Raw genomic sequence first — 23,691 nt, 5'->3', positions numbered from 1 at the left:
AGAATCATAAAGTTTGGAATCAGACAGACCTGGGTTCAAATAGCAACCTTGCAGTTGTTAGCACGGTGACCATGGGCAAGTCCCTCAGTCACACTGAGCTTCCGGTTCCTCATCTGGAGAACAGGCACCTTGTTTTCGCTATTAACCTGAATCTGGCCTACAGACATTGATATGCTGGAGGAATTCGCCTACTTGAGAACTCAGGAAGGTGGGAAGATCCATCTGGAATTACTACCCAATCAAGGAATGCTGATCAAGTAAGCCTCCTACCTTTGCTCTTCCATGCTCAGTACTTAACCTTTTGCGAGCTTGTAGGAAATTTTTGTTGATTTCTATGCTTTTCAAAAACTTAATAGAAGGAATCCAAATCTGGTCCTCATTTTTCAGAGTAGATTTGGTTCTGGGTATCTTCTGAAAAGCTTGTGTTTTCTTAACTACATTTCTGACTCAACATTGTTGATATAAGGCTATTTCTGTCACTCTGGAAACTTTTTCATTAGACAAAAGTTTCATTCATTGTGTCTTTTCCTTTCCAAAATTTACAGATTGGTTCTTTAAATTTCTGATTGGACATTGAGTGCTTTCGATTAAGAAAAGCTAGGCGTAAGTAAAGTTGTGCTGGATGAGGAAAATTCATTAGGCACAATAAAAGTTTTTTTAATCAACTGTATTATGGATTTAAATATTTAATTGAAGCCCTCCTAAGCAATCCTCATGGCTTACATAGTACAAAGTAAAATAGCCTTGTCAAGTGCCTCAAAGAAAAATCCACCAGCTTCAAGAAATGACGGTGGAGGGTCCAGTCTCAGTCACCCCTTCCACACCCACAGGGTGTTACCGAAAGTTCATCTTGGCCCAGATGAGAACACCAAGTTAGTGACCATTTATGATTTTTAAATAGCTCATAAATCTTGCTTCTATCCCCCAATACTCATTGTAGTTTGGAAAATATATCCTCTTTGCTGTAAGTGCCACGTGTAGTTTTATTTTCATACTCCTTTGCTTCCTGTTTATTTAGCGTGTCTGGAAGTCAGTGTTAGTCGCTGCAAGAGACTGACCCCTGAGTTAGCGGAAAGTGTTGCTAAGCCTGAAAAATTTTTCTTTCTCCCTCAATTGGGGAATAAATGCGTTTTCAGTTGTTTAAAGCAGAAGTCCATCTCTTGTTCTCTGTCTGTGGAATCTTAGAAACATTGAGCTGAGGGGGCGGGGGGAGGGAGTAAGGAATGTTCATTCCAGGTTTCTAAAACCTTAGTAATTTAATGCATAGCAGACATTTATTTTTAGGTCCTGTGAAAACTAGGGTCTTGTAGGATCCACTCCAAAGGATGGAAAGATTAAGTGGATTTCTATTCTTCCTCTTGAAAATGTTATTAAATAGTCTAACCATTTAAAATAAAAGAACAAATGTTCCTATTTTAAAAATTGAAGCGTTTATACCTTATATTACTTAAGCAAGATGTACTAGGCATATTCATCTTCCCGTTTCCATTTACTTCTCTAAGATTATGAATAAATACTATGGGAGAAAAATAGTTGCTTGGTTAAGAAATATTCTTAACAGTGTTTGAGAATAAAGATTACATTTTGATGTGGGTGCCAGGTAACCACTTTTGTGTTTTTTGTTTCTAGGTTTTGAGGCTGGATATACAAATACACCTTTAATAGCTTCTTAGTTTATTCTCTTTTACAGTCACTGTACAAATTATCATGATACAGAGACAGCCTTAGTAGAACCAAACCCCATTTACTTAGAATTAAACCTACCAATGATCTTCACTTAACCTAGCTCATGCCTGACTACTGGTGGGAATGTGAGAGAACAGATTGTCAAAAAATGGACGGTCGAACCTCAGACTTCATCGTACTGAACCATTTTTCTTTTACCAAAGAGTTTTTGTTGCGCTGAACAGTGACATGGGTACATGCAGGCAACCCCTAAGACAAGGAATTAAAGCAAAATGGGGAATTGGAAACCCAGACAATAACTGTAACGCATAGTTGGGGATCAGGTAAGGTTGCCCATTATACCTTTCTAGGCTATTGAAGGATAATTCCCTGCTTTCCCACCTTGGTCAATATAACCTTTCATTCCTTCTGACTTCCTGAAAAGACCATTCAGCCTCTTAGGAAACCTGCCGGTTCAGCGGCTCGGAAGCAGGAATAGGCGTTGTTACCTAGGGGGCTGACCTTGTAGGGACTGGCCCAGTCTTCACTGCCTGAGTCTCAGAATTCATTTGAAATCTGCATTTCACATTCCATTTGCCTCAACTACAGAGGTGGAAGCAAACTGCCTAAGACAGAGAGCTCTTACTGATAGAGGTATGATTCAAATCTCAAAAATAATTATCTCTATTCCTTTTCCCTTTGGGTTCCAACATATTCCCTGAAGCCAGTGCAGAGCTGGTGGGTGGCTGCTGCAGATGAGTGGCAGAGGTGGGCACAGTGTCCGGCTCTCCCCGTGGGGAAGGTCGTAGAGCCCCTGCTAGTGGTGGCCTGCTAGTGGTGGCACCGGGATGCAGCAGGTACAGTACAAACACTGGTGCCCAACCAAGAGGAGGGAGACGCTCTTGACTTGCCACTGGACATTTTGCCCTTACATTTTTAAAAATAGAGATGTTTCTGTGCTGATATTTGCAGTATCTTAGTTGCACTGGACTGGATTACGATGGAAAATGACCTCCTGTGTCTGCTCTGAATAGGGTGGGAAAAAAACAAGTTCTGTGAGGCGATCAATCAGCTAATATGCTAAATCTTTGTTGTTACAGAATTCCGCAAAGCCACCCCACTCTTTTTCACCCCATCTTTTTCTTTTCGCATTTTATTAAATAGCCTAGGGTCTCCTAATACTTTTTGAAATTCAAACTCAGCCTTTCTTTATCAAAGACATTGCCAGCCCTGTAGTCTTCTTGGAACGTTCGGTGCTTAAATCCTGTCAGAGATGGTTACAAAAAGTAACCAGGTCCATTTCTGGGATGGGAGTATTCCTGAGAAGAGCTGGAGATGGAGACAGCTGGATTTGCAAACGTGTCTTCTCAAATGTTCCCCCTTTCCCCACTGCCCTTCAGTTGCATTTCATCGACCTCTTTCCTCCCTGGTTGCTTTTTATGCCAAATCTCAAGGGTGCTGAGCCCCCAGACCAGGAGCCAAAATGCCTCTGGATGTGCACCGGCAGCAGGTGCAGCGAGAGGGCTTGCTAGCTTCTCTCTGGCCTCCTTAAAATCCCAGCTGCAGCCGGTGCTTACTGGAGGTTACCGAGCTTCTGTAGAGTCTGCTTCCAGTCTGTTGCATTTTCTTTGGAGTGTTGTTTTTGCAGTGCAGGGTGAGTTGGTGTGGGTGTTTGAATGCTGCTGTTTGCTGTTTTTTAAAGGCCTTCTAGCCCTCCCCTGGGGTTACTGCAGCAGGAATTCTTACCTGTGCTTCAGCCCAGCATACAGACTGCTGACAGGTACCAAGTGGAAAAACACCTGCTCATAGTGTGCTGTTTTGTCAACATGTTTTACTGCCCATGGTTTTCAGCTCTTTGTTATTCAGTGCCCTTTTTCATGCTTTATTTTTTTAATTTGTTCTGCATTCCTTGGCAAACCATCTGGTTGTAATAGTGTAACATTTCTTATTTTTTTCCATAAGTTGCCAGTGTGTTTGTGTTCGATTTAAAAATCATTATGGAACTTAAAAAAAAAAAAAAGTTGTAAAACTGTATTAGATTAAGTACACATTAGATTAGGTGAACTATGGTTCTCTCATAAAAAAAAAAAAAAAGACATTCAATCAAAAATATTTAAGAATCCTGAAGTTTAAGTAAGTTTTTATTTTTGGATTTTCATATTTAGTGGCCAGTACTAAAGTGGGTTTTTTTGTTTGGTTTGGTTGGGTCTAAATAAGCTTTAGCACAGTTTTTTCTGCCACTAATGTTTTGTTTTTTGTTTTTTGTTTTTTGTTTTCAGTTTGCCTTACTGAATTGAAAATATTTGATAGGATAAAAAGTCTTATCTATTAGCTGTCTTATCCTGTTCTTGACCCACCACAAAAGCTAGCTAATTTTCTTCTTCATCCAAGCTTAGCCAGAGTAACAGAGGCACTGACAGACCTGTAATTGAGCTGTGCTGCTCTTTTTATGTGGAAGTAACACTGCTGAATCACTACCGAACCACCATCAGCAGGATATAACATTGGATTACATTTTTACTAGCATCAAGGGGAGAGTTTGCTTTGAACCATTGATGCCCTTTAGCTTAGTGTCTGCAAACACCAGTAACTTACAGTTGGTCAGAGGGTTGGCTCCAGTTTGGGGTCATAGTCTGGGGCCCAGAAGAGACGCATCATAAAATGATGTGCAGCCATCCCCAGTGGGATTCATGGCCTCTGCCTCACCAATACTGTGCCTGATCGCTGAGTTAACCAGCTGTCTTGACTAGTAATGTCCATGAAGAATGGTGCATTTGCCCCACGGCCCTGCTATTTGTGCAGTTCTTTCTAGTGTCCATGGACATCACAGATATCTGTAATATTTGAATTTTTTTATGTTGCATTGCAACTTTACATGATGACTCCTGTTTTGCTTATTTTATATGCTAGTACAATTTATTTTAAAAAAGAAACATTTTAGAGTGGCTTCAATGGTTTTATTTTGGCCAGTGTATGAAAATCTCATTTTAAATCCCTGTTACTATGTCTGAAGGAAGTTAGGCAGTAGGGGCCGGGAGAATGGAGGTGGCTTCTGTTTGTCTAAATTTACCAAGTCACTGAACTAATTGTTAAAACCCCTTTTCTCTTAGCTGAACTTCATTGATTTTTGGTAGATTTTTCTTTTCCTTAATTTTGATGTCTTAAGTTTCCTGGGATTTCATTTGTGATTTCCTTTTCTAAAGCACAACTTTGGGGGTGTAGTTTGGGACCTCTTGGCATGTGCTCCCACTGACCTTTCCAAAACGTCCAGGTCTCCTCTGCATGCTCAGGATTTCACAAGCCACCACCTCTGCTCTATGGTGACTCTGCCTCTCCCCCCGCCTGTGCCAGACTCTTGTCTCAGGACTCACAGCTTCCCCTGCTTTTTCTCAAACAGACATGAGTCTGGATTGGCTTAGCGCTTAGGAGAGCTGTCTGTTCTGGCATCAGGGGAGACAGATGTCTTCTAACCTGACAGCTGTGCAGAAGTCCCTGGCCTTTCACAGAGCACCAGGGCCACGGGGGAAGCTCAGTGTGGTGATTGGCTCATTCCGGTTTCCCTCCTCCCTACTGCTGCCTCTGGAGAGTCTGCTGGCCTGGCCAGACACAGAGGGCTTTGTGGCCAGTGTGGACTGGTCCCATTTGGCCCGGAGTAACTGAACTATGCAAGAGACAGCAGTAGGAAGACCTAACATCAGAGCTCCAAGTCTTTCTGAGAAGGAATGGGCAGAGGTGTTCTTTGGTTAGGTCTTTCTCTTTCTTTAAAAAAAAAATTTTTTTTTTACATATTTATACTTAGTGATGAGGCAGGCTTTACTGATTAGAGCTTACCCTATTGTAGTGACACTGCCTCTGCTCTATGATGCCGTGCTAACCCCTGGTCTCCTGTGTTTCCCTGTCGCCGCCCTCAGGCACCACACGGTGACGCGGGGCATCACCAAAGGCGTGAAGGAGGACTTCCGCCTGGCCATGGAGCGCCAGGTCTCCCGCTGTGGTGAGAATCTGATGGTGGTGCTGCACAGGTTCTGCATTAACGAGAAGATCTTGCTGCTTCAGACTCTAACCTGACTGAAGATCTTGCTGCCAGAGAGAGCCTGTAGCTGTGTAATTTGAGGGGGAAGACCTAAAGCAGTGATAAATATTGCTGTTACAACTCTTAAGAAGAAAAAGTTCCTCCGAGTTCTAACTCCTTGGTTGCTTCCCGGTAGTTCCCAAGAGTCCAAGAAACTATTTCTATTTTTAAGAGCCATATTTTGTAATTTTTGTTAAACAAAAGCACCAACTCGTTTTATAAATAAAAATCCTAACATTCAGGGTTTTGAAAAAATTATTTTAATGCTTATGAGTTTCTCATCGGGGTGCACTTGTACCCCACTTTTCTAAGCATACTGGCAAGGGGAAAAAGTTCAACAATTGGATTGAGAAGTGAATGTTATTATTGTAGATACTTAAAAAGATAGTAAATATTACATATCAACCCCTTATTCATTCAGGAAGTTTTAATACCAAAAAGCTGCATGCAGAAAACTATCCAGTATTCTCTGTGTTCCCTGAGCCTTGTCCTCTCCCCACGGACTCCTCTTAGAACAGCCACGGTGATGATGGGAAGCTGAAGGAGCAGTGAGTGTGAGTCTGTTACAAAGCCCAGGGGAAGAAATCAAAGGCAGGGAGGGGTGCAGTGGGGGGGGGGCTTGCCCCGCCCCTGCTATGTGACCTCGGGCAGTTTCCCTTCTCTGTGCCCCCAGCTCACTTCTTCAGGGGAAATACCTGAAGAGTCCCTTTCACTCTGTTAGCCATCAGGTTTACTTTTGTCTTCTTGCTGCTGCTGAAGTACATCAGGTAAACAAACAAAACATTTGTTTCCAGGGGCTGCTTAAGAATGAAGTAGCGAAAATGTTCAGTTACTCTGCATGGAAAGTTTTTAAAATCTTTACTAAAAAGACCCTTTTATAGATTCAAATCAATAAAATTGTTTCCTATAGCAGACATCTGATTCACTCAGAGATTATCATCAGCTAGCTCTAAAAGTGTTTACCAGTATAAAATGAATTTTTTATAAATATAGAAGCCTTCCTGTTGGTTTTATCATGGACCACGTTGCCCCTAACAACTTTAAAATTAGACATTCTCTTACTTTCTGGTTTTATAACACCATCCTCAGATCCCTGTTTGGGGACAGCACATATCAAAACAAGACTTTCTAATACCCAAGTGTGCAGGCGCCAGGTAAAAAAGGACCAATCATTTTAGGCAACAGGTTTAATCAGAGGAAAGAGAATGAAGTGATTTCAATTCCGAGTAAAATAAGGAAAGGGCTTTAAGCAGTTTTGATTATACAGACTTGATAGTGGACAAAATACTCAGTGGTGCTACTGTGTGAAGGAACTGTAGGGGAAGGGCCATAGGATATAGTGGGAAATCAGACCCAAGTTTACAGAAGCAGGCAGATCTGACCAATAATCTCCTGGGCAGCACTGTACTGGACAGAACTTGGACAGAAAAGAGGTACCAGTTTAATCAACCAAATGACATCTGGAGTTCAAGCAAATCTTAAAAGAAAAACTGTCAGATAAAATTTAAAACAGCTAGCTGTGAAAATTAGAAAAAATAATTTATTTCTATAGAGGAAGTTCCAATTGGACAGAGTTCTACCAGAACCCAAGATAGTTGTGTATACTGTGGGAAGCCATGTGTGCCCTACAGGGAGCCAGGCCAGCTGTCCTGTTAGTCTTGCATCCAACATTTTGAATGAATTCTAGAAAGGAAAGCCAGCAAGATAATGGCATCTTTTACCTATTGCTGTATTTTGACATACACAATTTGATACAGGGCTTCTGAAGTCCGAGACATTTTGTGACATAATGCAAACATCTAGCATTTCCATCAACTTTGAATTTGGAATGCATGTAGCCTGAAAAAAAACAATGTTTTGGTACTAATGCCCAACAAAAACTAACGACCAAGAGCAAAATGTTGGCCCACTACACTTTTCAATGGTGAAAAAAGTTAAAGATTACACAAATATGCATCTAAAGACAAAGGCCGACAATGTGTTCTCTACCTAATTTCAAAGTTTAAACAAGAGTTGTGTTAAAGATGTCAAAAGCTGGAATTAAAGCAGAAGCTGTGTTACTGATTGAGTCCTACAGATTATATGGCACACTGTGTATCATTTAAAAAAATCTACCCCTAATTTTTATGACTGATACAGACATCTCTTTCTCAAAGGCACTCTGATATATTGAGGGACATCTTTCTAATTCCATCTGTATCCCCATTTATTTGGAAAACAATTACACTAAAGAAAAACAGTATGTTGAAATTACATATAAATTGATGCCCTTTAGATTCAAACCAGATTACTGTACATTTATAAAAGATGTCCTTTATTGGCCTCAGTGAAGAGAGTTTATAAGAGCAACAGTTAATTCTATTATTAATAGGAATTAGGAATAAAAGTAATTATGAATATATAAAATAACAATAACTAATGATTATTAAAATGTGAAAATAGCAAAAAGTATGAAAAATTAATAAATTGTCAAATTATTAATATCCTTTTACTCTGTAGAATAGTATGTTTTACTTCTTTACTTAAACACTCTACTCCTACTTCCCCAGGAGATGCAGTGTGCCATGTATTCGCTGCAGCCACTGCTGGTTGTCTTCCCCATACCAGTTGCCCTCAACCCCAACACACTCCACCCCACACTAACCCCCAGTGCTGTCCAGTGACGCACGTCCCTCCACACAGCCACAGGCTTGGTGAATCCACGTTCCCCTGACCTTGATGGTTTCGGAACAGCCAAGTGAGGTGCTTCTAGCCAAGAAGACATGATGGGGAGGCTGCTGAGAGACTTCTGGGAAAGGTTTCCTGGCTGATAAAGTTATGAGACACACAAAGTAGATGCCCTTTTCTTACATCGAGTGTTATGTCAGCATGAACTTCGAGAATCATGACAGCCATCTCACAACCATGAAATGAGCTGGCTAGAAACAAGCTGATGTGCAGGAGCCAGTTTCACTCAGGATATGTGTTGAGTTTTCCTTATAACTCACCTAATCAGAGTTTCCTGTTTCATATAGCTCAAGACTTCCTGATGTAACATCCAATTTGACAAATGCTAGAGAAATTGGAGAGGCCCACATCTGCTTTAATTGCTGAGATTTCAGATGGCACAGCTACCACCATCCATAATGGCTCGTTGCAAGAGAATGGAGACAGCAAATTTCCTCACAGATGTCTGTCTTCACATGTATTAGCTCCATGAACATTTTCAGGAGGCACTCCTGACATGCTAATTTTATCAGCACTTAAATACTAAAAAAAAAAACCAACTCACCATCGTGTTAATAATTGTTTATTTAGAGACAGCACACAAGGCACTGTGTTTGGTGCCATGAAAAATACACAGATGATCAAGGTGTAATTCTTGCCCTTAACAAGCTCAAGTCTAGCGTGGGAAACTAGACGTGTGCACAAATAACAATCAAAGCAGTAAGCAATAAATGCCTTGAGATTGCTACCAATAAAATATTATTAGAACCCAGAGGAAGAAAATAGTACTTTTGGATAAGAGTAAGAGTTTAGAGAAGGCTCCCTGGAAGTGTGGAGTTTAAAGTGATAGGTCAAATGTACACGGGAAAATTAAGGGGAGAAGGTAATCCAGGAAGATTATAAGGAAAGTCAGATGTAGGAGGTACTAATTTATTAGAGGTCGTGAGGAATCTCACTGAAGTGGTGTAAGAAGGATGGTAAAAGGGGATGGGGAAAGAAAGCTGGAAAGATGGGTTGGGCTCATCTGAGGATGGTTATGTGTGCCAAGCAAAGACATTTCAACTTTAATGGAAGGTATCTGAAGAGGGGTGATTTGACCCAAGCTCTGCTTTATAAAGCTTAATCTGGTAGCAACAAATAGATGACTTTGTGGAGAGAGGCCAGTTTATGATTACAAGATTCTGGACTACAGTAACGAGGTAATGACAATGAGAATGAAAAAGTTAAAGAATTGAGAGGACTGGCAGTGAATGAATATGGAAAAAGGGGGGACAGAGGAAGTAAAGTGGGTGAAAAGGTGACAATTTTTAAACCTAGAGACAGAGGAAACTGAGGAGGAAAATATTTGAATTTGGAGAGGGAGAAAAGGGAAGATGGTGAGCCTGAGATGCTGGTTGGAGGGGTGAGGTGGGCAGGTACCAGGCAGGATGAGGGGCAGGGCAGGAGTCAGAGCTGGGAACAGACTGGGAATTCGTCCATGTAGGTGGCAGTCGAAGCAGTGGAACAGGTTGAGATGGCACCATCTCACCACAGAAGGGTGGTCTAAAGTGCAACCCTATTGTCTCATTTCCCTTAAATATGGAATTCTCACAGAAAATTCATAAGCATGATGATGCATCATATGGAAAGTGCTGTTTCTCTTTGTATGTTCTCCTATCTTAACTCCTGAGAAACTATTTCCACAGTTTTGTGATTGAGAACAGGAAAGGTGCCTCCACTGTGGAGGGTCATTTTGCAAAGATTTACTCCAATAAGAGATTTTTTTTAACTTTTCATTAACATTTTATTTGAAGAATTTTCTATAATAAAAGTATTTTTCTAAGGTTTTCAGAAAAGCTCTTGATGTACCCTACACCTCACCGAGTCTACTAGGAGCTGGAAGAGAACTGAGAGGTCATCTCCAACCCCCTCCTTCCACAGATGATGAAACCGAGGTCCAAACAGGCCAAGGAACTTGCCCAGAGTATTACAAAATGGTGATGGCAAAGCTGGACCCACGAGCAAGGGCAGTGTGCTTTCCTCTGTTAACCCAGCCACATCCCTGGGTACTCAGCCACCAGACAGATGGTTGGAGATGGAAGGATGGAAGGATGGATGGATGGATGGATGGATGGATAATTATAGGCAAGAACGGTTGGGAATAACACATCTATATTTAATTTTTTTTTCAAGCAGGAAAAAGGAGAACATGGCTTCTGATAGAAAGGCATTTTCTGGACCCCTCAATGCGTTGCAGATCTGAAATTAATATCTGGCTTCCTTGAAACATTAAATGACACTTCACTAAAAAATATTGGACTATATTACACATATCACTTTCAGTAAGCTTTATAGACACCATAACAGAAATGATGGTATTCTCTGTTGGCCTGTATATGCATGAAAAGGCAGTTTGCGAGGAAACAAGATCAGTAAGAATCAGACCTTGGGTTGTTTTATCCCTCACAGAAGCAAAATGTCCACAGTCACTCCCTTTTGGAAAGTTAAGTGATATCTCCTTAGAATGAAGTTCCAAAAACATCCATTTACACAGAAGATGGAGAAAAAAGACAAGTACATTCCAAATACGTGAGTCACAAATACATAGGCAGAGTTCTGATGAGCCATGTCACAGTCAACAAGTTTGAGGATGTCAAGCATCTTCTCCAATAATCTGGAAATGCACATCCTATCGATTGTATAACAAATAATTCCCTTTACCAAAGTCTGCTTCGATACTAGCCCCAGGCCCACTAGAGTCCATCAGCAAAACATTTCAGTCACAACTATCAGATTTTCCAAAACACCTTCTTTCTATAGAGAACGTAGGCAATGAGCACCCAGAATGCAGTGGCGACTATGTTCTGTATTAGATGCTCTTTGTGCGACTGGTTATCCCCCAGCTTCCACTGAAAGGGGAAGTAGTTCTTAAAGACCTCATGGCCGACATACACCAGAATAGAATTCATTCCTTAAGGAGAGATACAGAAGACAATCTTTTCCTGAGTCACATCAGGCCATCTATTTTTGAAAACTGACTTTATTTCAGTGAAAACACAAAAAGAATGCACTTAACCTTATTGACTACTGCCAAAAATAAATACGTATTTTAAGTATAAATTAATATCAAAAAATTATTAGACAATATTCATCTTATAACAATGTAGTTCTTGCATACTAAATCTCAAAGGAAAACTGAAATTATTTACATATTTTCTAAATGGAAAACTTGAGGTCCAAAGAATATAAATATTACTAGAATCAAAGGGCTGAAATAAGTCATTGAAATGATCTGGACTATTTCTCTGTCTTCAGGTAAAACTACTCCTGAACCACTTCATTTATTTCTTGATATCCTCTCTTGCTATTTCTTATAATGCATAATCTTTAAGGTAGTGCATTGTTTTAAGAAAAAAAATGTATGCCCCATAGTTTAAGTATTAGAATCTGGATAGTATGTCCTGGATCGTTTCTGATGTTCTACAATTTGGTATTGCCTGAATAAAATGTGAAACAAGGAACCCACAGCCTAGATGGGTAAAAATGGGTGGACTGCTTCCAACAGGCCAAGTGATGTCCCATGAGGCTGGGGCACGTGGCCCTTGCAGTTTTCTTCCCTGGGCCTGCTTCTTGGAAACATGCCCCCAGGGCAGTGGCTCCAGACCCCAGTGCTGAACATGCTCAGCAGCACCCTGGGACTGTGCATTTCAGTCTGCTTGGGCCTGGAGGTGACTTACCTGGGTAATAGAAGGGGGCCCCTGTCCACAGCCCCTTCACATCCACCACAGGGTACAGGATCAGCAGGATGAAAAAGGCAAAAGAACTCAGCGTGGTGACATATGAAATGGACCTGGAAAGAACAGAAAGGGGTGTTTCAGAGCTCAGGAGGAACGCATCGATTTCAACATGATCAATAATCAAAATTAAAATTACACTTTTTTTCTATACCTACCAGAGATTTTTGTTTACTGGAATAAAGCCTTCATTTTCAGAAATTTTTGTCAAAGCCACAGAAATAAGACCCTATAATGGGGGGAAAGGATGTTAAAGATTTTATATATTATTTCAAAGTAGTTGTGTTTCAAGACCAAACAATATAAACTGTTTCGGAAAGACTAAAAATTGCGTCTCATACATTTTTAACTGGAAAACTATTTTTAAGATGTATAGTTAAAAATTATCTCCAAAATTATCTTCAGGATTCCTGTGAGGTAGGGAAGGTGAACTAGTTGATAAATCACAGTGAATCTCTGGAGGAAATATGACTGCAAGGTCAGGAGTAAAATGAACAGTCAACCTGACTCGCAGGCTCTTTTCACCCTGTAAACCGGGAATGTGATGATTTTGAAAACCTGTTGTTATTTGTCCTGTCTTACTGATACGGTTCTCCACGCAGAACCCATACCTCAATTACATTTCTTCATGCATTCCTGGCTGGCTGTTCAATGGCAAACACAGTCATCTATTCAGAAAGGCATTTTCGTAAGAAAATATATCTGACCATTTAGGTGTAAAGATGTGCTCCTCTCTCTCATTCAAGTAAAGAAAGTTACTTTTTGAGATGACATGATAGCTGCTGCACTGGTGTGGATATACATTTTATTTCTTTTTAAATTCACACGTAAGGAAAAGGAACTTTAGTGAGGAACATCAGTTACTTACTAGAACACAACACCAGACAGTGAATCTAATTAGGATGTCTTTGGTCTGATCCTTATAATACAACAGTATTTTTCCTGCCTGGAGAAGAAAACACAGTCTGACCAAGAGAATCACCTAAGATACATTCTTATTTAATATGCATGCCTTGGTTTACTCATTCAACAAACAGATTCATGTGCTGGGCGCGCTGGAGACACTGGGATTGTGAAGGTGAATGGAGCATTACCCCTGGCCTTGACCTGGCCGTGAGACCGAGAGGCACATGGAACCAGAGAGAGGAGGCACCCTTCTCAGGGAAGGAGAGAGACTTCCTAGAGGAGGTGGTGTAGCTGGAGGCTACGATCATGGGTCGGGGGGCTCAGATGGCCAAGGCAGGAAAGGGCATTCCAGGCAAAATGGAACAGCATGCACAGAAACATGCAAAAAAGTGTGGAAAAGCATGGCGTCTCCGAGATGCTGCGGGAAACAGGCTGGGGGATGGGGAAGGGCAATAAAACAGGGTGGGCAGGTAGGCTCCGCAGGTCTCCCTGGAGCATGGGCTCTTCCCACAGGTGATGGGGAGCCAAGGAAGGTGCCAGCTGAGTGTTACAAGGGCCCAGCTCAGAGGGGCTGGTTAGCGGTATGGCAGCAGTATGGCAGATGGACAGAGACAGGGTGGAACTGGAGACAGGTTAAACATTTTTAAAACATTTTAAAATCTGGACTTTGCATAAAAATTAATCTCTGAAAATAATCAAAGGATAATAAGTGTTAATTTATGATAGCTAAAATTGTGAATGTTTTTTATGTGCCATTTCTTAGACCTTCATATGAATTTACTTACTTAAAAAAAAGTTTTTAAAACTTCCTTACTTAGCTAAAGTTCTGTGAGGTTTTTTTGTTTGTTTGTTTTTTAAGAAGAAAAATCTATTTTATTCAGAACTTTAATAATTTTTCATGGGAGATAAACCAAGAATAACCAAAGTCTGTACTGACTCCAGCATAAAAGATGCACAACTTGGAGCCATGTAAAATGTACATGAAAGAAATGTGGCCAGTGACATGCGACTTCTCAATGTTACCAATACCCAAACCAAACCCAAACACATCAACAGTCCAGCAGGGAAATCTTTTATCTAGAAATTGCTGTGCCTCCATTTCTAAGATGAGTCATATAAATAATACAATTTTTTTGCGAATACAGAAATTATAATCCATTATTTAAAGGATGCTGAATTTCAGCAACTTCTGCTTTTATACAATCTGTAGACTATAAACTAAGCATTTCATGAAGCCCATATCACTGAGGAGGATATACTTCCAATTACTTATTTTGTTTTAATGAAATTGCTTTTGAATTAGTTATGAATCAATAATCACAAACCGTGAGAAAAATGTATCCTGATAAAATGAACAAATACCTGGACTCCTAAGAAGGCCATCACGATGGAATTGATGGTTCCCAGGACTCCTTCCGGATCGTAGGCCACCTCGGTGTGGTAAAGCACCTTAGCAAAGCGGGACAAGAGAGCAGCACTGACTGACCATGGAAATGCACGCAAACAACTCTCAGACTAAATACAAATGTGAATGCGTTCCAATAACCAATGTTTTTTGTTTTCACTACTGAAATTCTTGCCAACTTAAGGGAATAAGAGGCAGATACTTCTGGTCAAGGAAGCACAGTGGGTGACCCTTCAGAAAGGAGCGCAGAGCCCGGAGATGAGCCTCGGTCCAGCCGCCGCCGCAACTCCAGCCGACTCGGGAGCCAGCGCCAGGAGCCTCCCAGCAACAGGAGGCACTCCTCGCTGGTTTAAACTATAAGCATACAACCTTCAAAATTCATTTTCAATTTATTCTTTTGGGCCAACCCTATTATAACATCAACAACTTTCTATCCTCTTTTAAGGCATAGAACATTTTTAAAATGTATCTGTATTTTTTCTTGTTGTTACAAAAGGAATGTTATTGTAGAAATCTGGAAGTACACAGTGTAGTGGATGTTGTAGTGTACCACCGGACCCTCCACACTTTCAGGACTAAAGAGTTTGCACCCCCTGTTGCTAGAAGCATTAATGGCACAAAGCTCTCAGCTAAGTCCATCTCCTGGATTTGTCCTTGACTGAAGAGAGCTGCCTCACCAGGGGTCATGTCCCCTGGCTAGGAGCAGCCCACATCCCTGCAGGGATTTCAGGGCCCAATTCCTCAATACACTTCAGAACTCCTCTGAAGGGCCCCTCCAGCTCCGGAACTCCCCGTGGGATTAGGGGAGACCTCTGCAGTCCGAGCTCTCCCTCAGCCCAGCCTGCTCCCTCCATTCACCAACAGGTGTTGATTCCAGAAAGACTCCCTGATAAACTTCCTGCAAAGGAACCCGTGTCTCCCAAGCTGTTGCCCAGAAGTCTGACCTGAGACATGCAGAAAACTACCTGCTACACACTTTATGTAACGCACCCTCACTTTAAAATCCAAAGTAAGGTTAACACACTGCCACATAATGAACATTAAAGCCACTCAAATCAGCCAAGTTTTAAAATAAAAATTAGTCGCCACCACATTTTATTAAATGGCCACAGGGTAAAGTAGGTCAGCTCTATTTCTCTACACTTTAGCGACCCTAAGGGGCAAGTTCCCAGGACAAGCCCATCTCACTCACATTGGAGGAAGGGTGCTGGTAGAGGTGATTATCGCCCAGGAGCAAGCGGTCAACGTAGCCGGCAGCCCCTCCAGTACAATTTGGATATTTCCCCAAGTCTCCAATTCCACCGGGCCCAAGATAACCACTAGGGAAGCAAAAAACATGCATTTACTTAATAAGATGTCAGAAGGGATATACTGGCCACTTAAACAGCCTAAAAAAGAATCTTGGACACATACAAGCCTAAATAATCCCTCTGGCTCCATGAACTCTTACCAATGCTCTTCTGACCTGACTGTTCTACACACTGTTAAAGCAGGAGGCACAATTTCTATTCAAACTAACACTAAAAAAAATCTTGGAGACTCTTCTCTGTACACACACCAGACCCCTCTCCCAATACCAAGGATGGCTCGGAGGAGAAGAAAGAGTGAAAGAGAATTCCCTGACTTGAGGAATTTGAAAGCTCTAAGCCCAGAAACTCTGATTTGGCAGAAAATAATATGCAAAAAGGGATTGCCCAAAGGGCTCACTTACGTGGGGCATCCAGGAACCGGTAAGAAGAATGTCAAGCCCAGCCAAACGCTTTCCAGCATGAGAATGAAGAGCCACTGTGGCCAGCTGAGTGTGATGTCCCGAAGAGAAAAGCAGCTTCTCTCCTAAGAGAGGGGCAAAAAGGAGAGCACGTAGGAACTAAAAGCAAATAGAACTGGAAAGAATAAACAGTGTAAGTATTTGGAAAATTCCCTGGAAAACTTTTCTTGGCCTTTACAGTGGTAACAGTAAAATATACATATACATATTTATTTAGTATGTGTTATGCTATCTTGATGCTCCCTCTCTACGAAATATCACAGTAAAAACATGGTTGAAAAGAAATCAGCGGACAATTCCATTCCTCAGTACATACCCAACAGAATAAAAAACATATGTCCATACAAAAGTTGGGACACAAATGTTCAGAGTAGCATTATTCATAATAGATGAAAAGTGGGAACATATCAAATGTCCATCAACTGATAAATGGATAAATGAAATCTGGCATATGCATACAATGAGACATAATTCTGTCATAAAAAGGAATGAAGTACCAATACATGCCTTAACAGAGAAAAACCTTGGAAACATTAAGCTAAATCAAAGAAACCAGACACAAAAGGCCACATAGTGTATAATTTCACTTATATGAAATGTCTAAAAAGGCAAATATATATATATAGAAAACACAGACTAGTAGCTACCAGGGACTGAGGGAGGGGGTAGTGAGGAGTGACTGCTAATATGTATGGGGTTTCTTTTGGGGGTGGTGAAAATGTTCTGGAATTAGGTAATGGTGATGGATGCACAAGTCTGTGAATACACGAAATACCACTTAATTCTATACTTTAAAAGGGTAGGTTTTATGCTTTGCAAATTATACTTTAACAACAGTTCATTTAAAAAAAGTAGTAGTTAAACTTTTGGAGCTGAAAGAAGAAAGGGTACAGCCCACCCACTCTTGGTGTCCCGCCTCCCACCCAGCCCCTCTCCCAACTATGCAGCCCTGGAAAAGTCTCCAAGAACTCTTGGGTCCCACAGAAGGGATGGAAACCACTGCTCTGATACAGACGTTAACTAAGCTCTACGTTCCCTTGTGCACGTCCACCTCGAGGAAATTTAGAGCCAGACAACACTGACACATTAACAAGGAGGGCAGAGAAGGTAAAGTAACAATAATTTACAGACATCCTCCAAAAATATAAAACTAAGCAATCACTATAGTAAGAATCAAGAGAATGTGGGATTCAAAGATGAATTTGCTAGTTAGAAATACTGAAAGAAGCCAGAAAACAAATAAAACATTTAAAATTTATTGTTAAGTAGGACCTCAAATGGAAGAATTTAAATATTTCCATCTGAATTTTTATCTCTATTAAGAGCAAAAAAATAGCCGCCACCTACATAAACTCAACTCAGATATTTATAGTAGGATAGGAAGGCAATCCCAGATGAGATGACACTATCACACATGTATTGTAAAGAGAAAATACGCAATAGCCAAGTACAGGACTGTCACTCTCCCAGTCCCTACTCTGGCATTTCTCAAATTTTAATCTTTATAGTATTTGTATAGATGCTAAAGTGTTATATGTGAGTTTTTTACGTATCTTGTTTCCATAAGGAAATCTTAAAAATGGCAATTAATGCCCCAAAAGACTCTAGCAAAAGAGACGGTAGTGAGTATCATTTAATGTCCTCAAGAACACCGTTCAGGTAAACTCACTGCCCTCCGCCTTCTGTGGGACATGATTCCCAGGGGTATAAATCCCCCTGGCAACGCACAACATGACTTGTGGGATGAGCCTGGACCCACATCACGGGATTGAGAACATCTTCTTGACAAAAGGGAGAAATGAGATGAAACAAAATAAAGTTTCAATAGCTGAGAGATTTCAAGTAGAGTCAAGAGGTCACTCTGGAGGGTATTTTTATGGCTATATAGACATCCCTTTTTAATTCTTAGTGTGTGGAATGGCTAGAGGGAAATACCTGAAGCTGCAGAACTGCAATCCAGTAACCTTGATTCTTGAAGACGATTGTGTAACTACATTGCTTACACAGTGTGATTGTGAAAACCTTGTGGCTCACACTCCCTTTATCCAGTGTATGGAGAGATGAGTAGAACAATGGGGACAAAAATTAAATGAAAAATACGGTGGGATAGGGGATGGAATGTTTTATATATTCTTTTTTACTTTTATTTTTTTTTTGGAGTAATGAAAATGTTCAAAAATTGATTGTAGCTATGAATGCACAACTATATGATGATACTGTGAACAACTGTACACTGTGGATGATTGTAGGGTATGTGAAGATATCCTAAGAAAACTTTATTAAAAAATCCTTTAACTAAAAGAGTTAAGGAATCTATTGAAGGAAGTACAGAATCGCTTTTCAGACCTGAAAAAGTTCTAAAAACTATACACTAAATTCCAAAATAATTTTTTTCCTCTTTTTTAAAAACAGAGTTTCTCACCGAGGCACAATTTTCAGGCACAGGTTTAGCAAAGAGGAGCTCTAACACAGCAACCACAAAGTAAGTCGCTCCCAGTCTCTGAAGTACACCAGGAATTCGCACCTTATCCCAAGACACTGCAGGATACAGAAATTTTTTGATAAAGTGTTAGCCACACTTTGTTAGCCAACATTCTCATTTCACCCCAAGATAACATTACTTTTTTTCCTAAAGGGGAACACACATCTATATCATACTTAAAGGAGTCTTTTCTAAGTCCTTGGAGACAGAAATAATATGGTCAGGAAACATGGCTCAAACCCAAGTTCTAAGAACAGGCCAATCCCACTCAGTAGGATGGTCAAGAACAAGGCTCAATCTCAAACGGCAAGTGGGCCAGTTGGGAGACTGGAATAAGAAAAAAGTATCTGACTCAGGGGTGAGGCTAGAGCAAGGACTACCCTGAGCCCTAAAGTTCATCTCCTGGCTTTCTCATTAGGAATCTGGATTCAACTGTCAGGGCCACCGGGAAACCCAGCACAGTCTGTCCTCCAGGCTACCGGACTGTCACCATAGGACAGTAGCCCTGTAAAGAGCCTGCTCCCACTGGGAGCAATGGCTCACTTTTTGGAGATCTATCAGATCAACTTTTATGTGACACCTTCCCTGATGATCCCAACTGGAAGTGACCTCTACCTCCTCCTTCTAATGTCTAATCTTACAGTAAAAGTGCTTATTCCTGAGGAATTCATTTGGCTATTCTCGAGATGTGTGTGTCCTCTTCTGCCAATGACACTCTAAGCCTCTAGGGGAGAGTGACCACTGCCTCCCCCGATTCTGATGCTGGTTCCCAGCACAGAGCTTACAACTTTCCCTCTGCTTTCCCATCTCACTGGGCACCACTCCATTCATAATAAATATGCCATTCCCTCCCAGCAACCCAGCTGACTTACAAGTGACGACAAAAGTGGATTACTGAACTATCATATAATAGTAAAAGTTGAAGAAACCAAAGTGGCAGAGGGCAAAGTCTGAGAACCAGGTGATCTGGTCCTTACTTAGCCCTTCACCACATTTAGCATGCTCTGAAGAAAGCACTTCAGTCTCTCTGGGTCTCAGTTTCCTCTTTTGTACACAGATTTCAGGAGTCTTGGAAGCTTCTCCCAGGTCTAAAATTCCATGAAGATAATATAATAATGCCCAGAGTTACATAAGCATTGTATATACTTTTCTAAGGATGATCCTTTTTGTAGGTAATTGAGATGGAAGAATTACATTTCTCTAAAATTTTAACATGCAGTTCAACCTGAATCTAACAGAAGGGGAAAAAAAATACTTACATGGACCAAGGCAATAATTGGGATTCACAATAACAATCCCCATGCAGATTAGCAGGAAACTCCTCCATGCAATCTTCCACAGCAACTTTAATTTTGAGGATCCCCGCTGCAGTATGGAAGTCATTGATAGAAAAATCGAAGACCCCATAATAAATACAAACCTAAAAAAAATTACTATTAATAGGCAGCCATTTCCAATTTTTTTGTCTATATATTATAAACATTTTACAATATACTACATAAGAGAACAACACATGAGTTTTTAAAAGTAGCCAATTATTGAAATAACACCAGGTTAATAGCAGAGAGAAAGAGCAAACATAATCCTATTGGGCTGCGAGGTTTTTTGACAATGCATCTTTAAGTCCTTTTTCGGCAAGAAAATTCTTTAGTATTATATGGAATTCCCAAGGGCAGCCCTATCATTTAGTTATCAGGAAGAAACAATGAAGTTGTTACAATCCAAATAACTTGATATTCACTAACACTCCTTTAAAGTCCTTGAGAAATCAAACATTTCAATAATTTCTAAATTCATTTCATTTCTTGAAAGAAAAATGAAAGGTTTATTTTTGGTTCCTCTCTCATTTGATCTGAGCCACACACCTCTTCCCTTTCCTTTCTTTTACTATACTAAACCACCTCTTTTAGGTTACAGAGATGAAGAGTTTACTTCTACCTTCCTTGATGACCCTGGCTTCCCTTCCTGAAGTCAATCTAACTGGAGAAAAACCTCTCATAACAGGAGCAGGGGCCAAAGCCACTTTCTCTGGAACCTCAGAGAATATACATACATAATTACCAGGTTTTCAGGAATGTAAAACTTCTCCCTACCCAAGTCCTTCTCAAAAAAAAAAAAATAAATAAATAAAATAAAATCCCCCCAAAACCCTGAGTTCCTATTAGCAATGAAAGACAAGGCACCAAAGGCATAAAACAATAGATGGTACTATCTCCTAGTGACAGAGCAAGGCTGCTCAAACATCACAGCAAAAATACATTTCATATCATATAGGAAGTGCTCCTTAACAAGAATAACGAGCCATGTATGATCAGAAGTTTGGATGCTCCTCTATTATTTTAAATTTTAATTTATTACTATCGTTGCCCTGATATATACTTATCAGTAGTTGCTGATACCAATTTATTGTATTTCTTTAAGGAAATGTGATTTTATTCTTGTTTTCAGTATTATTAGAATGTAACTAAATTCAGAATTTATGATTTCCTGTGAAATCATATGAATTCCATCTTCTATGAATTCCAGGATATAGTATATCATATCTACACTAACAACACGTTTTCCTCTATGAAATCATGCTTTTATGCTCACATGTCTTAGGTAAGAACTAAGCCAAGTATAAGAACACACGGACCTTACAACAGCAGAAACCTATGAATAACACATGCCTCTGGCCCCAAACTCAAGGCTAGTCTCTGAGAGAGGCTCCAACACCAGTTAGGAAAAAACAAAGCTGCAGATTAACTACAGAAGAGATAATGGTGGATGAGGGGAAAATCAGTGCCAACTCACCATGGAAACACAAGGTCAGCCACCGTCAGTCCTGCAGAAAAACACAAGTACAAAAATTAAAAAAAATAATAATAGAAGGACTCTGGAATACACAAGTTCCCTAAACCTAAAATGGACTTGACTGCATACTGATACAGAAAGTAAAGTCGCATAGAGAATTTAGAAGAAAACACTGAATTAACACACACAAATACAAAATACAGACACAGATCGATTATTCCCTTGAGGCTCTACAACCAGTCATTGGGCTTGGGGCATTTCCTATGAACATTACTGAGCACCGGAGAATCAAACTAGATGTAGACAGACAAGCCATTATCTCTAAGCAATGCATTAAGAGCAATTCAAAATCCATCTTAAATCAAATACCAAGCCTGGTTCCCAGGCTTTACTCAGAACCACCAGACCAATCCCAGTACAGTGTCACCCAAAGTGGACTGTGAGCTTTAGAAGGTAGAACTCCCAAGTATTCTTTGTAATAAAAAGCATATTTAGATTATGATGAGGATCATTGTTGGGGATTCAATTACGTCCCCCACAGAAGACATGTTCAAGTCTTAATGTGCATTCCTGTGAACTCATTTATTAATAGGACCTCTGGGGATGTTACTATTAGTTAAGGGGTAGATTCATTTGTGAATAGGATTCTCAATGATACTATTTAGATGGGGCCAAATTGAATCAGGGAGGGCCTTAATCCATTTGACGGAAAACCTTATAAAGCGGAAGAAATTCAGACATATTTGGTCAGTAGAAGGCAGAGGTTAGAAGCAGCCAAAGAATGAGACATTGCCAGAGATGGAGGCAGATATGCGAGTCAAGTGACCCAAAGGACTGCAGCAAGCCAGCACAGAGCCTTAAAGCCTCCAGGAGGAATCATGGCCTGCTGAGACCTTCGTTTTAGACTTCTAGCCTCCAAAACCATGAGAGAATAAATTCCCATTGCTTAAGCCAACCAATATGTGGTATTTTTCATGGCAGCCCTGGCAAACTGAGACAATCATTTCAAATCAAATTCTTAACATCTTCTGCAGAACCCCACAGTCCCACAGCCAGAGGCTTTGAGGTTTCATGTTCACTACAGTGAAGCACTAAAGAACCACAGCACACTAAAGGAAGAGCACAATTAAAAAGCTAAAAGAATAATCTAATGGTCATTCTACGGGGCAGGAGTTCAGCAGCTCAGGGGAGGCATGGGGCCCTCATCTCTGTGGCTACGGGGGGGATGCTGAATGATTCTCCTGCCCTGCAGTTCTAGGAAAGGATCTATGTGAGTGATACTATCTTTTGGAAATGTCTTACCATTCCAACTCGCATGTTTAAAATACCAATATTTTCCTCCTCCATAATTAACGAATACCATGAGTATGAGAGCTATCCTATAAAGCAATAAAGAGAATGCTTTCAGGGTTTGCATATGTGACAAAGAATGACCAAGCTGCAAGAAATAACATTTTTACTTACAAGGTACATTTTACTTACAATGCAATAATGCCATTCTACTGGGCAGTTTATGACACAAGATGAGACTTAAAGAGTAAGAAACAATTATTTTCTAATCACTACAATTATAACCATATGTTTAAATTCTGTTGCTAACATTTGTACCATGTCTTAAGGAAAATTTGCAAAGGCAATAAACTGTATAACCTGAAAACAAAGCAAAACATTTCCAATAACTCAATTTCATGCTAATTATTTAAATGTTTTAGATGAGTGAACCATAGCATGAGAGTCAAAGCTGAGGGTTCAAATCTTGGGGCCTTCTCTCCTGTTTGCCATGACCACGATCAAGAGCCTCATTGGTATTCTTGGTTTCCTCATCTATAATTTTACACTTTATTTTCAGAGTTTGGTCCTGGCCTTCGTTCTTCTACCAGAGCTACAAAATACTAGCAATTTACTGTATGACTCTGGAGTTGTGCTATCAAAAGGGCCTGATATTCAAGATGTTTTACTAGCATTGGGAAAGACAAGCACTTTTTCTACCACACTTCGGAGTTTCATTTCTAGACTACACCATCTTGCCATTTGCCCTCTACTGACTGGATGTGGAAGTACAGTTTGTAGTCCCAAGTACAGCCACTTGCCCAAATGCAAATGATTTTAACTCAGAAGAAT

At 40.4% G+C, this 23,691-nt stretch overlaps 2 protein-coding genes across 9 annotated transcripts in view; one reads left to right on the top strand and one right to left on the bottom strand.

Annotated features, from left to right (window-relative positions):
* Nucleotides 1-5,978, top strand: part of INTS10 (integrator complex subunit 10) — a 29,716-nt gene extending 23,738 nt beyond the window's left edge. For 3 of the 5 annotated variants that reach the window (XM_037812820.1, XM_037812821.1, XM_037812824.1), the window contains 3 exons: nucleotides 164-257; nucleotides 3,368-3,445; nucleotides 5,577-5,978. In XM_037812820.1, the coding sequence (XP_037668748.1) occupies nucleotides 164-257; nucleotides 3,368-3,445; nucleotides 5,577-5,733 (329 nt within the window). In that variant the 3' untranslated portion in view covers nucleotides 5,734-5,978. The remainder of the gene's footprint in view (nucleotides 1-163; nucleotides 258-3,367; nucleotides 3,446-5,576) is intronic. The other 2 variants (XM_037812822.1, XM_037812823.1) reach the window with 1 other exon arrangement.
* A 3,032-nt stretch (nucleotides 5,979-9,010) lies between these two features.
* The window catches only part of HGSNAT (heparan-alpha-glucosaminide N-acetyltransferase), a 38,747-nt gene continuing 24,066 nt past the window's right edge, over nucleotides 9,011-23,691 (bottom strand). For 3 of the 4 annotated variants that reach the window (XM_037813012.1, XM_037813010.1, XM_037813013.1), the window contains 11 exons: nucleotides 22,873-22,949; nucleotides 21,571-21,601; nucleotides 20,037-20,197; nucleotides 18,718-18,833; nucleotides 16,239-16,360; nucleotides 15,720-15,846; nucleotides 14,485-14,571; nucleotides 13,085-13,162; nucleotides 12,375-12,445; nucleotides 12,160-12,272; nucleotides 9,011-11,393 (listed from right to left, as the gene is read on the bottom strand). In XM_037813012.1, the coding sequence (XP_037668940.1) occupies nucleotides 11,212-11,393; nucleotides 12,160-12,272; nucleotides 12,375-12,445; nucleotides 13,085-13,162; nucleotides 14,485-14,571; nucleotides 15,720-15,846; nucleotides 16,239-16,360; nucleotides 18,718-18,833; nucleotides 20,037-20,197; nucleotides 21,571-21,601; nucleotides 22,873-22,949 (1,165 nt within the window). In that variant the 3' untranslated portion in view covers nucleotides 9,011-11,211. The remainder of the gene's footprint in view (nucleotides 11,394-12,159; nucleotides 12,273-12,374; nucleotides 12,446-13,084; nucleotides 13,163-14,484; nucleotides 14,572-15,719; nucleotides 15,847-16,238; nucleotides 16,361-18,717; nucleotides 18,834-20,036; nucleotides 20,198-21,570; nucleotides 21,602-22,872; nucleotides 22,950-23,691) is intronic. The other variant, XM_037813011.1, reaches the window with a different exon arrangement.

This window comes from Choloepus didactylus, chromosome 20 (assembly GCF_015220235.1).
Source record: "Choloepus didactylus isolate mChoDid1 chromosome 20, mChoDid1.pri, whole genome shotgun sequence".
NCBI classification, from domain to species: domain Eukaryota; kingdom Metazoa; phylum Chordata; class Mammalia; order Pilosa; family Megalonychidae; genus Choloepus; species Choloepus didactylus.
The sequence above is the reverse complement of the archived record's forward strand: the minus strand, read 5'-3'. Positions and strand labels throughout refer to the sequence as shown.